Here is a 15,597-nt window from a genome sequence, read left to right as displayed (position 1 = left end):
TTCATGTGCACTGAGATATGTCGGAACTATATTGATAAACTTGGAGACACGGGGAAATAGGCACAACTGAGTGCTGAAAGCTACACTGCGGTCTATTTATGAAAACATTGGAGACTTTATGTAAATAGGAACAGCGGTTTGCATTAACGTTTGTAATGCCATGGAAAGCTGCTTTAGCAGCAGTTACTTACTATGTTACTACTGACTGCTATACTAATGCAAGCCAGCTTTGAGGACACTGAGTCTGCATTGCTGTATCCCAAAAAGCACGTGAACGCAACATTAGAGATTCCGCTTGAGTAGGGCACGTTTATTGTCGAACAGTCTGATAGCTTAGAAAATAAAAACAATGCAGCTTTTTTCCGAAATTAATTAAATAATAGTTAGATGCACAGAATAATAACTTTTAAAAATATTTCACCAATTAAATTGACAGCTCATTTTCTGAAGTAACTGAATGACCCCATTTCTAGAAGGCCCCTGAAATCATCTAATATAAAATAGTTCATTCCCTCTTACATTTTAGAGGAAGGGCAGGAAGCCGAGTGAACCTATTTTATGTTCAGTTCACTAGGGATCAGTGGGATGACTACAGACAGCCATTCACACCTACAGCCAAGTCAGAGTAGCCACTTATTAGTTTAACCCGCTTGTCTTTGGACTGTGGGAGGATTTAGTTGCCATCATAATGATGATGTAGTCCAAAACCACTAACCTTAAAGTAATAAAGTAGTTGAAAAAAAAACTGAAGAAAATAATGTGCCTCGGCTTACATGGTTAAGTTCAGAGGAGGGAACTGGTATTGAGTTACACAGCTCCTGTTGTTTACACGTTGGCTGGGCTGTTACAGAAGACAGGGATGGAAAATAGCATTCCCCATTCCCCACAGCCTTGAGATAGATAAAAGTGAGTCCCTCACCAGGGTCTGTTTCTCCTAATGATGCAAAGAAAAAAATCCTTAATGGGTTCCAACGAAGACTGCCTCCCACCACAACAACCTATAGAGCACTGTGTTTGCATTATTAAACAGATCCCTGGGACCTCTGGAATCCTGTAGTTTTAAAGACGTTCATTTAAAAATACTGCAAAATGCTGAACATCTACGACTATCAGGAGCAAGTCGGGGTGATTTCGGATAGACGGCTGAACATTTCTGAAGAACCGCGTGTTCCTTTTTTTTTTTTTTTTAAATCTTCTTTTGGATTTCACTGGACTACCGCCTAACAAAACCTCTATATTAACAGCCCAGTTTATTTCCAAATACCTGAAATCACGCACTGGTACAGTCACGTGACTGTACCAGTGCGTGATTAAACCAACGGTTTCTGTGTTTTATTGTGTGTGAAACATTCACACACAATAAAACACAGAAACCGTTGGTTTAGGGGACTCGGTTAAATGGGATTTACTCAATCAATTAAATGAAATTAATTGAAAAATAAAACCTTATTTTGGCTTTTGAGTAGAGTGCGCCAAATGGGATTTTGCGCAGGACTTTTGCGCAAGTCCTGCGCGTGCATACCAGCTACGCGGGTAAAGGGTTCCATGGTGTAATGGTTAGCACTCTGGACTTTGAATCCAGCGATCCGAGTTCAAATCTCGGTGGAACCTGTCGCTTTTCACTTTGAGATGGCATCAAATTTGCCTACTATTGAGTACACCATCCATAATCAGGCGACGTAATCGGCTTAAAAGGATTCTTACGTTATACAGATTTAGAGTTTGTAATGTGTTATGGAAATGCTTATTTGGGCACCTGCATGTGTTTAATCCTGCTTAATGTTAGATCAAATTGCGAAGTTTTTGTGGTGTCCTGCTTTGGGAGGCTATTGCAATTTGCGACTGTTTGGAAAACCCTACCTCATTCAACCTAAAGCGTTTACCTAATCAATCGAAGAAGTAAGAATGGCTTCAATAAATTAATCCAGTCAGAAGAATAAATGTCAGGCATAGTTTACATATAGAAAAAAATGCATGTAAAATATAGTGTTTCAGTTTTAACGGTGTCAGGTGTAGAGGTGCAAATTAGCTGCTTACACAAATCATAATCTTGCATCACAACTGAACCTCATCCTGCTTTGTTTTGTTTGATGGACCTGAGGAAGTCGAGGCGAGATTGTCAGTTCAGCGTGCAGGGGAAACACCTTGGGTCACATCTAAACTCGTGGTTCATTGTATGATTTATGGCACCGTGTCTAACACTTTTACTCTCAAGAGCAAATACTTGAAAATAGTAGAGAGAGAATGATGAGACAAAACTTTGCAAGTAAAGGAATAAAAGGCGTATTTCAATAAACTGTGTTTGTCTTGAATAAACTGTGTTTGTCTTTCAATAAACTGTGTTTTTGGATTTAAAAAAAATGTACATTGGTTCCATACCACTCTTCAGCCACTAATATTTTTAAAAAGCAAGTATTTCATTTCATATACATGCGGGTTAACTATAGTAAATATGGTAAACGGTATGATAAAGAAAACAAACCTGTTGTATTTGTCCACATATGTGTTTTCCCTCTCGACCAGCAGGGGGCGCCGCATCCCTTGATGTGTGACAGGCAGAGCCTTTGAAAGTTGAAAGTTCAGTTGAGCGTTGGTTCTGGTCACAGGCAGACGTGTGACGTATGGTGACGTTCCGTTACGTGTTTCTTGGCGGGACGGCGTCGTTATAAAATTAAGTCGCACAGTTTGATGTGTTACAGCTGGTGAGATTTTGATAAGCAAAACATTGTTAACTTTAACGGGCGAGTGTAACGACGATGCCAGGGACTAACCTCTGCTTCTTCGTCTTCTACTTCTTCCTTTTTTAATCTTGACATAAGACAGCGTTAACCTAACTCAATCGAGGTAAGACTTATATGTAAACCGAAGTAGTTTTAACGCTAAGTTATAACCAGCTGAAAACACGTTAAATGATGTTATATGAAAATAATGCATGTGTTTACTCTCCTGTGTAGTGACTCCGGTGCTTGTTCTTAGTTTGAGGATTCACTTTATTTTTCTGTAACGGTACACTCACCGGGCACTTCATTAGGTAAACGTTGCTAGCACTAGGTTCGACCCCCAGAACTGCCTTCCTTATTCATGGTCTATGTTGGCACGATAGCATCACACAGTTGCTGCAGATTTGCAGCAGTTGCACATTCATAATGAGTATCTCCAAGTCCAGTTCATCCCAGATTTGGTGTATTAGATTGAGATCCGGCGCCTGAGGAAAGCGGACTCACTATCTTAGCCAAGAAACCAGTTTGAGATAATGTGAGCTTTGTGACATTGTGTAATGATACTGTTCTTAATAGCAGTCATAAGTTGGGTTCAGTGTAGTTATAAAAAGATTGACTTGGTTAGGAACAATACTCAGGAACGCTGTGGTATTTAATTGATTTTCAGCTAAGAGACTCAAAGTGTACAAAGAATCTCTAACAGGCCATTACACCACAGACAGCAGCCTGAACCATTGAAACAAGCCAGTGTGGATGCTTTAATGTAATTTACACCAAATCCTGACCTTACCATCTGAAATTTAGAACAGAAGTCAACATTCATTAGACCAGTAAAAAAATTTTTTGCCAATCTTCTGTTGTCATGTGCTTGTGCAAACTGTAGCCTTAGTTTCCTGTTTTTAGTTGACAGGAGTGGCCCCCATTGTGGTCTTCTGCTGCTGTAGTAAATCTGTTTCATGTAGTGCATTCAGAGATGCTCTTCTGCATATCTTGGTTGTAACGAGTGATTATTGCCTGGTCATTTTAACCTTCCTCTGACATTAACACTGTGTTTTACCGCAGAACACTGCCATTGACTGGACAGTTTCTTTTTCAGATCATTCTCTGTAAACACTAGAGATGGTTGTGTGGGGAAATCCTAGTAGATCTCCAGTATCTAAACTACTCAGACCAGGCCATCTAACACCAACAATCGTGCCATGTTTAAAGTAATGTCAATCAGCTTTCTTCTTCGTTCTGATTTTAAGTTTGAACTTCAGCAAGTCAGCTTGACCATCTCTGTATGCTTAAATGCATTGAGCTGAGAGGTTTTTTTTCTGCTCTTGAGACTCACTGTTCAAAACGTATTAGTTTTCTGAAGACATGACCTTTTCATACATATACATCTTTTTTTAGTTCTTAATTTTTTAATGGGCTATTACGTGTAAAAATGTAATAGCCAAACTTAATTTTTTAAAAAGAAAGATTAAATACAATGTTGTCACACACACAGTTATATGAGTGTAATGCACAGTGAAATGCTTATATATCAGGTCGTTATACGAGTAAAGTGGAAGACATAAATAGAGAAGAATCACTGAACTAATTTAATGGTTGGTAAACATTATGAACTAGTAGTTCAGCTATAGGCCAATAATCCAGAAGTCGGTTAATATGTTGTGGGCAAGGGTGGGCTTTGTTTCTTTTAAAACGTTAAAATGAGCATTAAAGAAAGTGAAACCAACTCCCGCTGTATGAGCCTTGCTGAAGGTGCATGAGTAGAAGACGAAACCCGTGTTAATGTGGACGGTTCCTCCTGCTTGTCTTCAGTTTTACCCTCCTGTCCGACAGGTGGCGGTACTGAACTTGTAGGCTGGTTTGCTAATCCCTGATAAAGAAAAACAATAACAATTTAACGCAGTGACAAAACTGATTACCTATTGCGCATTTTCTTGCTAATTAACAACCGTATTTCACACAGATGAAAGCTTGTGAAGAGTTGTAACTCGCCGTTACACTGAGCGACTGACGTTAACTAGCAAGTGTAACGCTGAAGCTAACAGAGGCTCAGCAGACAGTGCTTATTTGATGTCATTTGGACTTGAAGCATCATCAATTCCATTCAGAGAGGTAAAAAAATTTTCTTTTAAATAAACCGATATTAGTTTTAGCGCTAAGCTGACAGCTGCTGAAAAGGGCCGCTGTAACCGTATAAAGACGAGCATCAACTCTGATTAAGGCTGCTGTATGTTTATGTACAGCGCAGAAGCAGAGCTGCACTGAAGTACAGTTTTCAGCTTCTACGACATCAGAAGTCACCAGGCTAAGTCGATGATGATTTTATATGAGATGACAGGAGCGGCAGGTTAAAGTGTTTTGAGAAGTGGTTTCACTGTGTAGCAATGACCAGGTGGCAGGAGCCTCAGTCACAGAAGCCTCTTTGGTCGTATCTTGGCTGCGTTTCCGTGCATTATCTGAAGATTGACACTTGCACAACAAAACTGCTTACTGTTTGCAAACCACTAAGCTCAGTGGTTACGGTGGAGGCGTACAGCAAGAAAACCAGACGATTCATTGGTGCAACCTGCAGAATCTGCCCCGATTTTCTTTTTCTGCATAACGTTGTGCAGTTTTCTGGTCAACTGAAAAACCGTCTGTCTGTCTGCCCGCTGGCCACCACTCACAACCACTTGATCACAAGGTGATAGCATAGTTTCTTAATAGGAGGCAGTCTTCTGTATTCAGTCACAGTTTGCTAGTCAGAAATATACATAATGTTATCAAATACTTGCTGTCTAATTTATAAATGCAGACAGATTGCCAACATGTCGCCATCAGTTTGAACAAGTCTGTCAATGAGGAGACTCTACTCAAATGGCTTCCAGCTGGTTGTATTCTGGTCATATTCCAATAGAGCAGAAAGGCTGCTGAGCACAAATTTAACAGTTAAAAGTGAATTTCTGTTGACTTCTACGAGGACACAAATTCACATTTGGTATTTTCAGCCCGCTTATCACTGTTAACTGTTGTATTATCAGGAACAGATTGGATGTAATTAACAAGAACTGTAATTAAAATTCAGTTGCATACAGTTAGCCTGTCTGTCTTATGGCAATACAGCTATGCCAGGTTTATTGACAGTGTTGGTGTACTTATTGGATAAAACAGACAAAGTTTAACTTTGAGAACATAATTGGCTATTTTAAAAGTTGTTGAAACTTAGCATATCATAAAATCTTAATGCATTTCAAATTGTGATATTTTATTGTGGGGCATTTGCCGATCCCCCCTAAAATATGGTATTTTTATGCAAGCTTGTTTCTGCCAAGTGGGACTATTAATAAGACACTAAGCCAAAATTTCGTATCACAATCTCAACATTTTGACTTACTTATTGAAATGTCAAATAATCTTTTCACATGTTTGAGTTGATAAGTTGGAATTTTGAAACAGCCTTCCTCAGCTCAGCTGCTGAAAACTTAAGTTTGACTCTAGTGTCGTGCTCATGATTTGTGGCCATTTTTTTTGCACCAGCTGCATGTATGAATTATGAATGAGTGTAAGGCTGTATGATGTGTTTTGTATGTTGAGATGAGTATACTTGTTTCGGCTACTGAAACACAAAAAAAAAAAAAACCTTGATGACTGGCAGACTTCAAGTTAAATGCCATTATTTTCTGCATATTAGTGCATATTAGTCAGTCTGAGTTTTAATGAGCTATACTTTCTTATGTTGGATTAAACCCATATTTCTGTGGTTTGATTTGTCTCTCCAGGAATCTTCACTCGTTTTTTTTTTTTGGGTTGGGTTTTTTTTGTGTTGTTGTTGTTTTTTTTGGTGATGGAGTCATCTGACAGCCCGGGGAAACTCAATCACATGGTGGGGACTGTGGAGCCAAATGATGTTCCTGCTGCTGAAGGCGCCACCGGACAGAAAGACACGTCACCTGCAGACATGCTGAGGTTTGTATCTCTCACCCCAGCATTGGTGTTGAAGGTCAGTTTTTGATCCAGCTGTGTCGCACACGTCACCTCTGGTCTTTACTTTCTTTACAGAATAAAGCAACAGATGTCCAACCAGTGCTTTGAGATGGCAGTACAGCTCAACGCAGGTATAAAACAATTCTCTTGATTAAATTAGTTTTTATTTTTAAGAGCAAAAATGGAAATTAATTTTAAGTTTCCCCTGATAGAAAAAACTAAAAGGTCATGCAGCACATCTGAAGCAGAGAGAGACTTGTGAGTATTCGACATTTTGAAGCCAAATGTTAAATAAAAGGGGAAAAAAAGATGTTGACACATGTTTGTTTCAGGCCAGAATATATCAGTGAGCTTGAAAGGGTGAAGACGCTTCATTTTAACAGCACACTGACCCTGCACAGGTAAACTGCTGCTTGTATTATTTGTTTTTGGAGTTCAGATGTTCTCATGTTTATCGTGACAGATCATTGATTGTCTCTGTCTTTCAGAATGCAGATGTGGCACGCTATTGGAGAAAAGCTGAACTGGAGTGACTCTGAAGCAGAGTAAGTCAACTGACAACATACAGAAACAGCTGAAATATTTAGTTATTTTTATCAAAACATTTGTTTTGTTTTTTTTCCTCAGTGCTCTGAAAGCCATAAGTGACCGCTGCATGGGTCTTTGTTCACACATAAAACAGCTTCAACAGGTGAGCAGCTTAAGTCTGTGTTCTTCTTTGAAGTGCTTTGTGTGTTTAAAATTGTATGGGGTTCCTATATTAGACAATTTGTTTTGTTAGGGTATTGTAATCACTTATAGTATTGTGCAAAGGTCTTGAGTCAACCCTCATTTGATATTTTGCTTGGAAAATGGATAATGGGTTCTGATCTTTATTGAAACATGAAAACGTTCATGGAAGTGCAGTGTATATAAGGCAAAAACAGAATCTGTACAATTCTAACAAATTTCAAAGTCAATACTTGGCTTGACGACCTTGATTCTTCAACATAAATGCTACAGGTTGAAGTGCTACTTAAAGTTGAGGGTTTTATACCCTAATCCACTATTTATTTGTCTAACAGGAGTCCAAAAAACTTCAAGATGAGGTTACAGAAATACAGAAGAACAGACTTGGTATGCTTTACGAGAAAGAAATCGGATGTCTTTCACAGTTAAGTTCTTAGTTATTTATTGTTTCGACTCCAGATTAAAGTAGTACTTTCTGCTTGCAGAGATGAAACGGCTCACGCATGAGAAGATCAAACACATGGAGGAGTCTTCAAAGAAAGAGTATCCAGACATGGAAAAGTACAAAGCTGCGTTGGAGAAAGGCCAAGCAAACCTGGAAAAATATAAAAAGATGGCCATCATGACCCAAAATGTCCTCAGGGTAAACTTTAGAAAAAACAGTCGGTACAGTTTATGACTGAATGTATGATACTCACTCGCAGTTTTGTTGGTTGTATGTTAATGTTTGTTTTCCTCTTCAGGGCATTCTCTTGGCCTGTAAAGTCAACTGGCTTGATGATCCCAAACTTCGAGACATCGCCATGACACTCGAGGAGTTTCCCATCTCTGAGTAAAGATGGAGTGTGTGTGAGTGTGTGAGAGTGTGTGTGTGACAAACAAACTGTTTCAAAAACAGTTTTAGTTTCATCTTGAAAAAGTAAAAGCAATGCCGCCAGATCGCCACCAGAGGGCGCGGAGGAAGCGAGCCAACAGATGAAACCTGCAGCTCAGCGTGACACTGAAGAAGAGAGAGTAGCACAGAGGAAGGGCTACACGTGTTTACAAAGTCTAGCCAGCCTTACTCTGGATAATTACTTACAATTTGGATTTTTGTAGCTCTTTAAGCAGGACAAAATAAAGTAAAATGCCGAAGGTCAAAGCGGTGAAGAAAAGCAGACAGCACCAAGAGGTCAAAAACCAAGGTACGTTTCTGAACGGGGTGCGTTAGCATTAGCATGTTAGCATGCCAGACTTTAGAGACGGGGTCCATCGTGTCTGTGCAGTGTTTGCATATTGAGCTGGTGTATCGCTGTTTTAGCAGTCACAGCATTTAACATGAACCACTGCTGTGACTGTCGTCACTTGTGTTGACGTGGAAACGTTTCGGTGACTCCAACCCACCAGCTACATCAATTAAAAGGTTTATTTTGAAATTTTTTTTTTCCTGCAAATTGTTCATTTGTGCTAACTGCGATATTTAGTCCAGCTGCTTCCGCTGTTATTTTCTGTATGCATTGTTTAGGAGGTGAACAAATGACGTAAACACAAATTTGTTTATGGTTAATCAAGATCAGAGAAACATAACTGACTGTAACAGTTCTAACATGTAGATCTATTACTACTGTTTTGCAACATTATGAATGTAAATATTCCCCAAAGAGGCTTATGTATGAAGAAATGTTGAAAGTCATTCCTGATATGTAAATAAATGTCTTTGTCATTATGTTAAAATGCTCGTTTTGATTTTTCTTTTTTTCATGGTGGTGGGTCGTTATTCCATTTGCAAGCACCCTGAACCTCAAAAGTTAATGAAAAATGTTTACTGATAACAGAGCAACAAACTCAGCCAGACTCTTGTTTGGGGCTTGGTGGTGTCAGATTCCCTGATACGTTTTAAGGGCCCAGCCACACAAATATTTAAGCTATACTAAAGTCAAATCACGAGGCTGAGCCAGTAATTCATTACTGTTCATGCAAACCAGACCACTGAACCTGACTAATTCATCGCAGGCTGAAACAAACCTCAGTCCACCACGAGTTCTTGGAAAGGTGGCCATCCTTGATTCTTGGCAGCTATTGGAAGAGAGCCAGACTTTATGAGGCTTTCTGTTATTTGGTATTGTCTGTTGAAAATTATCAAACTAATCAAAATGTCACTCTGGTCACTCTGCGAGATGCGTTTGATATTTGTAATAAGTAGTCGTGACTGACCGTGGAAGGTGGAGGAATTGGTGCTGCAACTTTACAGTATGCATTTTATTTCACAGGAATAGATGGGCATGGAGAAACGGGAGCAACATTGAAAGTTCACAAAAGCAGTTTAACACGGAAATGATAAGCAGTTACTTCTGCCTTTGATCTGAGGCTGTCTGCATGAATTTAAATGAAATTAGAAGTATGACCATCTGGAAACTTAGTTGATGAACAGGCATGCTGAACTGTTAACTCATTCCTACCTGAAGGCTGATAGAAGTGCAGAAGATTTTTAAAAAGGAGGATGGAAAAGTGGCATCTTGGTGCCAATTATCAGCGCAGGAAATTTTTATTTTTAATCTGCAGCCGTGGTCATGTTTCTCAGCGGTTTCTAGACGGGATTGTGATTCCTTAATACTGTCTCACTGCCGGGTGAATGTTAACCCCATTGAACAAAAAGCAGTACAACGTTCACCCATCTGCAATAGATGCAGTGTTTGAGTAATGATGATTTTAAAATTTTCAGGAGCTGTTTATCTGCAAAATTAGCCTTGGGGGTTTCTTGCTGTGTATATACAGAAGGAGGACTGTAGTGCATTAAAATCCAATTTAGTAGAAACTGTGAAAAATGGCCCACATTTATCGTAGCAAGGGAACAAGCAAAGTATTTATAGTATAACTTTTAGATTTTGCAAGAGCTTCATAGATGTTTTTCATGGGATTAGATGAGCTGGCATGGATGGATTTATCCTTGGATTAAAATGTGAGCTTAGGACATATAAACAGATATAATTGTTCATATATAAATGACCGTAGTCGTCACACAAGACCAGCATGCAGTGCTCAGTTTGCTCTCTGTTGCAGGGATCATGTTCAACACTGGCATCGGCCAGCACATCCTGAAGAATCCTCTGGTTGTCAATGGGATTATTGAAAAGGTGGGAAGTACTTGCTGATGCTGCTGCAGACAAAAATTGTAACAAATATTCACAAAATGTAAAATATGTGTTTAAAAAAAAAAAAAAGAAGTGGGCAATCGTGCAGAGGCTGCTGATCTAACTGAGCTGTGACACGTCTCTTTTTCAGGCTGCTTTGAGGCCGACAGACGTGGTGCTTGAGGTGGGACCTGGTACTGGTAACATGACGGTTAAGCTGCTGGAAAAGGCCAAAAAAGTAAGAGCCTCAAACTGTCGGGGGTCTCGCTCCAAGAACTCACACTACACCTTTATGCAAGCCTTTTTTCAAACATGTTATGATACACAATGTCAGTCAATACAGATATTTTTAAAAATATATTTAATAGAATTGTATAAACATATTTAATATTGACACTGAAAATCCAATTAGTTTTTTTTACATTCTCATTATTATTTGTTATGAGATGTTCTGTAACTTTTTAAGCCCCAACTAAATTGCAAATGGGACAAAAAGTTGCACAAAATCCTTTCAAACCACCAAAAGTTTAATTCATTTTTGAGATTTGAGATTTTATAAAATTTAGCAAACACCGAAAATTAATTACATATTGTGGATAATTTGCATGAAAAGGAGCACATACATCAAAATGAAAATTTTCAGTGGTGCAGTCAAAGTTCTAAGTATCCCAGAAAGTCACACTTTATTTTTCAAAATCACGAGTGGAGCTGTGACAGACGGTGGAGACAGTATTTAGTAACTCATGTGGATTAACTCTACAATCAACATATTTGGTTAGATTCCAGGAGGAGATACAAATGCATCTGATGTGTAAAAAAAATAAATAAGAAAAAATTAAAATAAATAAATCTAAATCAAAAAGCCCAGGGCCAGTATTTTAATTGCTTGCAGACAGTTGCAGAAAGCACGTATGAATGCATGTTTGTTATATTGTTTCTTGGAGAATGCTTGGAGCACACGTGCGTAGTTGGTAGATCTCAGCATGGTGTCTTTACAGACAGGTCCATGTTGTCACAGTTAATTGGAGAGGACACAGAGTGCTCCTTTTACCCTGTAATGATAAAATTTACACCCCCAAAAAGACCCTCCACACACTTGGAAAGTATAAAACTGCCATAAGAGTACACAGACCGCACTCCCGGAGTTTGTCTGGTATTTCGTTTCACTTTGGTGTTTGTTTGGTGCTGCAGTGACTGCAGATTTTTAAAAGTGACTCGCCGTTTTTGCAGGTCGTCGCCTGCGAGTTGGACTGCAGATTGGTGGCTGAACTTCAGAAGAGAGTACAGTGCACGTGAGTGAACAAAGCAGCGCTGCTCTTACATATACTGTGCTTCAAAGTCGTATTTGAATATAAAGTGATCTAATAAAATCATTGTTTTCTCCATCAGACCCTTACAAGCCAAGCTTCAGATATTAATTGGAGATGTGCTAAAAACAGATCTGCCTTTCTTTGACATCTGTGTGGCTAACTTACCTTACCAGGTACAGACGTGTTTCTGCCAAATCCACACACTTTCAGTGTCTTGCATTGCACTTGGACCAAACACAGTTTCTCTTTGTGCAGATTTCATCACCTTTTGTCTTCAAGCTCCTGCTGCACCGGCCTTTCTTCAGGTGAGACACAGCTGGAGGTCCATAGAGGAAGTTTGATCGTCTTTTCTCGTATCCCGGCTGTGTTAAGTGCCTGTTATTTATTTATTTTCCTCCAGGTGTGCAGTCTTGATGTTCCAGCGAGAGTTCGCCATGCGCCTGGTTGCCAAGCCTGGAGACAAACTGTACTGCAGACTTTCCATCAACACACAGCTTCTGGCTCGTGTAGACCATCTCATGAAGGTCAGCATCCGCTCTCTGATGGTTGTCTAATGCTAACAGCAACTCTCTAGACCATATGTCTCAGTGTTAATGTGTATTTTGTTTGTTTTTTAATGTTATCAGGTAGGGAAGAATAATTTCCGCCCCCCTCCGAAAGTGGAGTCGAGTGTCGTCAGGATAGAACCCAAAAATCCTCCTCCTCCAGTGAACTTCCAGGTGAGCTTTGATTGTTAACGAATCCTGCTGTGGAGGAGTATTCATTAAAAATATAAGTTAGACTGAAGGTGTATGTTGTTTTTATTCTGAGTAGGAGTGGGACGGCCTTGTCAGAATAGCCTTTGTAAGGAAAAACAAAACTCTCAACGCAGCTTTTAAGTGAGTAGCTCTCAAACTGTTCACTCAAAAGTGGGTGTGGTCAAGAGCAGATGGTCATGTGATCTTGTATTCTGTAGGTCCGCTGCAGTGGAGCAGATGCTGGAGAAGAACTACAGAATTCACTGTTCTCTTCACAATACGGTGAGTCAAGTTTTTAAACAAACAACTCCTCAGCCCTCTTTAAAGATCTCGCCCGCTCCCTGTTGGCTGCTTTTAATCAGGAATCTTTTTGTGTATCTTCACAGGAAGTCCCAGCTGACTTCAGCATTAGCAAAAAAATCGAGAGTGTCCTTCAGGAGGCAGATTTCAGTGAGAAGAGAGCCAGGTCGATGGACATTGATGACTTCATGGTGTAAGCTGACATTCTCCACCTTGAAACGCCACAGCCTGTAGCTTTTAGTGTGGTTTCCCTACAGTTCCTTTGTAATTACATTGTAAAAAATGCCTCTTTTCCACTATTACCTACTCGACTCTATTCTCTTGCATTACAATTGAGCACCTCTAGTATGGTTGGCTCAAGAGTCCTGTGATGTAATTTGTATGTGACACAAACGCAACAGCCGAGCATATCAAAGCGATGGCATTACCTGCTCAATCCGGGGCTTTTTTTCAGACTTGGGGTAAAGATAAGAGCCAGAAAGAGTCACTCCCTGACCAATCAGTGGCATGCAGTCTATTGATGTCCCATTTTCAGCTCGACTCTACTCGCTTTGAACCCCAATGAAGAGTTTTGTTGTTGTTGTTGTTTTTTTAAAGTAATCCGTACCAGGTTTTACCAACTAATGGAAAACTCAAAAAATTCAGATTAGAACTTGGCATGTAACATATGTCCACGCTGCACACGAATGTGACCTGCGTGTGGATGACAGGAGTCTATTGTACATTATAAACGGCAGGCTGCATGTGGTTGTTAAAGGCTTCACTGTTCTAATGTGTTCAATCTTCTTTTCTTCATCATCCTCAGACTCCTGCATGCGTTCAACTCTGCAGGAATCCACTTCTCCTAACTCTGATGAGAAGATCTTCACATCTTTTAAAATTGTCACGCAAGGGAGAATTTTGTGGTCAGATCAGGGAAGAACAAACGCCTGTCTTGTTCAGCCCCTGGAGCCATGTTTGACGGAACTGAAATTTAAGATATTGAAATGGTTGAATGAAATATACAAATAATATCAGATGCATTTAAAGTGCTCATATTGAGTGCTATTTTACATTTGTGAAAATATGACCTGTAAAAACTTTGAGCACAGATACTTTAAAGCCTCTTACTGGTCTGAGTTTGTTCTTTGTCCAAAAAGTTTAGAAAACCAGACGCTTTCTAAACAACACAGATTTTTCTCCTCATGAAAAGTGTAGACATGTTACATTGTTTTTTATGTAACTCTCAATAATGCAGAGTTACTCCTGCATAATAGGTGCCCTTTAACAAGAATCAATATTCCCCGTCGCACTACATAAACAATTTGATTGCTTTCATTAGAGTCTTGCTTTATGCTTTTGTCCTGACTTTTTTTCTGTTTTTGAACGTCTGTACCAGAAAAGAAATCTTTTAATGGTATGACTGCCATGAATATAACTACATGTAAAGAAACTAGAAATATTAAAACATAGTCTGGATAAGCTAATGAGTTACTAAAGAACAGACTGAGGGGTATAAAAACGAAATAAATGTTATGAAAGAAAATAGTGACAGTGACCATTTGTTTTCTAACAATACACGTCTACTGGTCACGGAAACACCGAAGAAACATGGATGCAGAAAGAACACGTGTGGAAATTGTAGTTACTCACTCTGGCCGCTGGAGGGCAGTGAATAGCAATTAATGTCTTGGTCATGTTAAGGTGGAAACATTGGCTACTGATGCTGAGATGACTTTCAAAATAAAATAAGTTTGCCGAACTTGCCATTTGAGTACAATAATACTCTGGAGGCTGTTACTGTTGTAAGTTAATATTTTCTTTTTTAATATAGAATAAAATGAAAGTGGTTCACTTATCAGGGTAAATCACTGGTGACTAGGGATGGGTATTGATAAGATTTTCACGATTCTGATTACATTTTCGATTCCGTTTAACGATTCGATTCTTTATCGATTCTTATTTTTAAAAAAGAACACTAAATTCGTTTAGCTTAGAACTTTGTTTTATATCTTCTCTTTGAACATTATAGAAATTTAGGAGTAACATGGCCTTACAAACCCAGCAGTGAGATCTTAAGAGATCCACAGCCTATGGCTCTTCAATGGGGTGTCACAGGGTCCCCAGGGGAAAAAAAATGTAAATGTAAAATAATAAAATAAATATTCTTCTGTAGCAATAACAAAGTATAACATAAATTATTCAGTAGCAATTACACAAGAATATCCAGTAATGTCCCTGCCTACAATTAAACACATTCACTTACCGAAAATCGGAGGCATCTGCTGTGGCAAATGGGTGCAAGCCTTTGACCACAAACTTAGTCACTGCTCGGTGACATTCGTCTATCCTGGCCTGAAAGGAGACGCTACCAGTAGACTGCAGTGAGAACTGCCAGCATCTGAGCCAGCCAGACTGTCTCTCTCATCATGGTCACCTAAATGCACAGTAATGGCAGGTTTTGTAATAAGGCAGATCGCGCTAACATAATATGCACTGTTAGTTATTTACCTGCCGGATTAACGGGAGGGGACGTGCAAACGTTACTGCTGCTGCTGGGTTGAGATTCACGAGTCCGGAGCGGAATTAAAAACACGACATTCATTTAAGGTCGTGTGTTTTGTGAGCAAATGCTTTTGCATATTCGTAGTGTTTCCTCCCTTAAATGACATCTCTACTTTGCAAGTATTGCAAGTTGCCCTGTTGTCATCAGTTCTGGTAAAGTATAACCAAACTTTTGAGCGTTTGAGCC

The 15,597-nt window shown here is 39.3% G+C and overlaps 2 protein-coding genes and 1 non-coding gene across 3 annotated transcripts; all 3 read left to right on the top strand.

The window, feature by feature from the left end:
- Positions 1–1,539: 1,539 nt before the first annotated feature.
- trnaq-uug (transfer RNA glutamine (anticodon UUG)) lies at positions 1,540–1,611 on the top strand. Its single transcript has one exon. It is a non-coding gene; the product is annotated as a tRNA-Gln (tRNA).
- A 4,890-nt stretch (positions 1,612–6,501) lies between these two features.
- On the top strand, positions 6,502–8,293 carry cenph (centromere protein H). Its single transcript, XM_087849088.1, has 9 exons — positions 6,502–6,662; positions 6,756–6,811; positions 6,893–6,938; positions 7,013–7,081; positions 7,169–7,225; positions 7,308–7,371; positions 7,745–7,796; positions 7,895–8,052; positions 8,153–8,293. The coding sequence occupies exons 1-9, from the start codon at positions 6,541–6,543 to the stop codon at positions 8,243–8,245; spliced, it is 717 nt and encodes a 238-aa protein (XP_087705214.1). The 5' UTR covers positions 6,502–6,540; the 3' UTR covers positions 8,246–8,293.
- A 163-nt stretch (positions 8,294–8,456) lies between these two features.
- dimt1l (DIM1 dimethyladenosine transferase 1-like (S. cerevisiae)) lies at positions 8,457–14,391 on the top strand. Its single transcript, XM_006784152.3, has 12 exons — positions 8,457–8,593; positions 10,449–10,522; positions 10,671–10,757; positions 11,750–11,811; positions 11,909–12,002; positions 12,085–12,134; positions 12,230–12,353; positions 12,456–12,548; positions 12,643–12,707; positions 12,785–12,848; positions 12,953–13,059; positions 13,672–14,391. Exons 1-12 carry the CDS (start codon positions 8,536–8,538, stop codon positions 13,712–13,714), a joined length of 921 nt encoding a protein of 306 aa, XP_006784215.2. The 5' UTR covers positions 8,457–8,535; the 3' UTR covers positions 13,715–14,391.
- Positions 14,392–15,597: the final 1,206 nt, after the last annotated feature.

Source organism: Neolamprologus brichardi, chromosome 12, assembly GCF_056152115.1.
Source record: "Neolamprologus brichardi isolate AB-2024 chromosome 12, ASM5615211v1, whole genome shotgun sequence".
Classification (NCBI taxonomy): Eukaryota; Metazoa; Chordata; class Actinopteri; order Cichliformes; family Cichlidae; genus Neolamprologus; species Neolamprologus brichardi.
Note: the sequence above shows the minus strand (reverse complement) of the source record. Positions and strands in the feature narration are given on the sequence as shown.

What these genes read in the sequence shown, in the direction of transcription:
- cenph (XM_087849088.1), top strand. Translation starts at nt 6,541, where the DNA reads ATGGAGTCATCTGACAGCCCGGGGAAACTCAATCACATGGTGGGGACT. An exon ending in TCACCTGCAGACATGCTGAG is followed by an intron (nt 6,663 to 6,755) that starts GTTTGTATCTCT and finishes CTTTCTTTACAG; the next exon opens with AATAAAGCAACAGATGTCCA. An exon ending in AATACAGAAGAACAGACTTG is followed by an intron (nt 7,797 to 7,894) that starts GTATGCTTTACG and finishes TTCTGCTTGCAG; the next exon opens with AGATGAAACGGCTCACGCAT.
- dimt1l (XM_006784152.3), top strand. Translation starts at nt 8,536, where the DNA reads ATGCCGAAGGTCAAAGCGGTGAAGAAAAGCAGACAGCACCAAGAGGTC. An exon ending in CCAAGAGGTCAAAAACCAAG is followed by an intron (nt 8,594 to 10,448) that starts GTACGTTTCTGA and finishes TCTCTGTTGCAG; the next exon opens with GGATCATGTTCAACACTGGC. An exon ending in GTGTAGACCATCTCATGAAG is followed by an intron (nt 12,354 to 12,455) that starts GTCAGCATCCGC and finishes TAATGTTATCAG; the next exon opens with GTAGGGAAGAATAATTTCCG.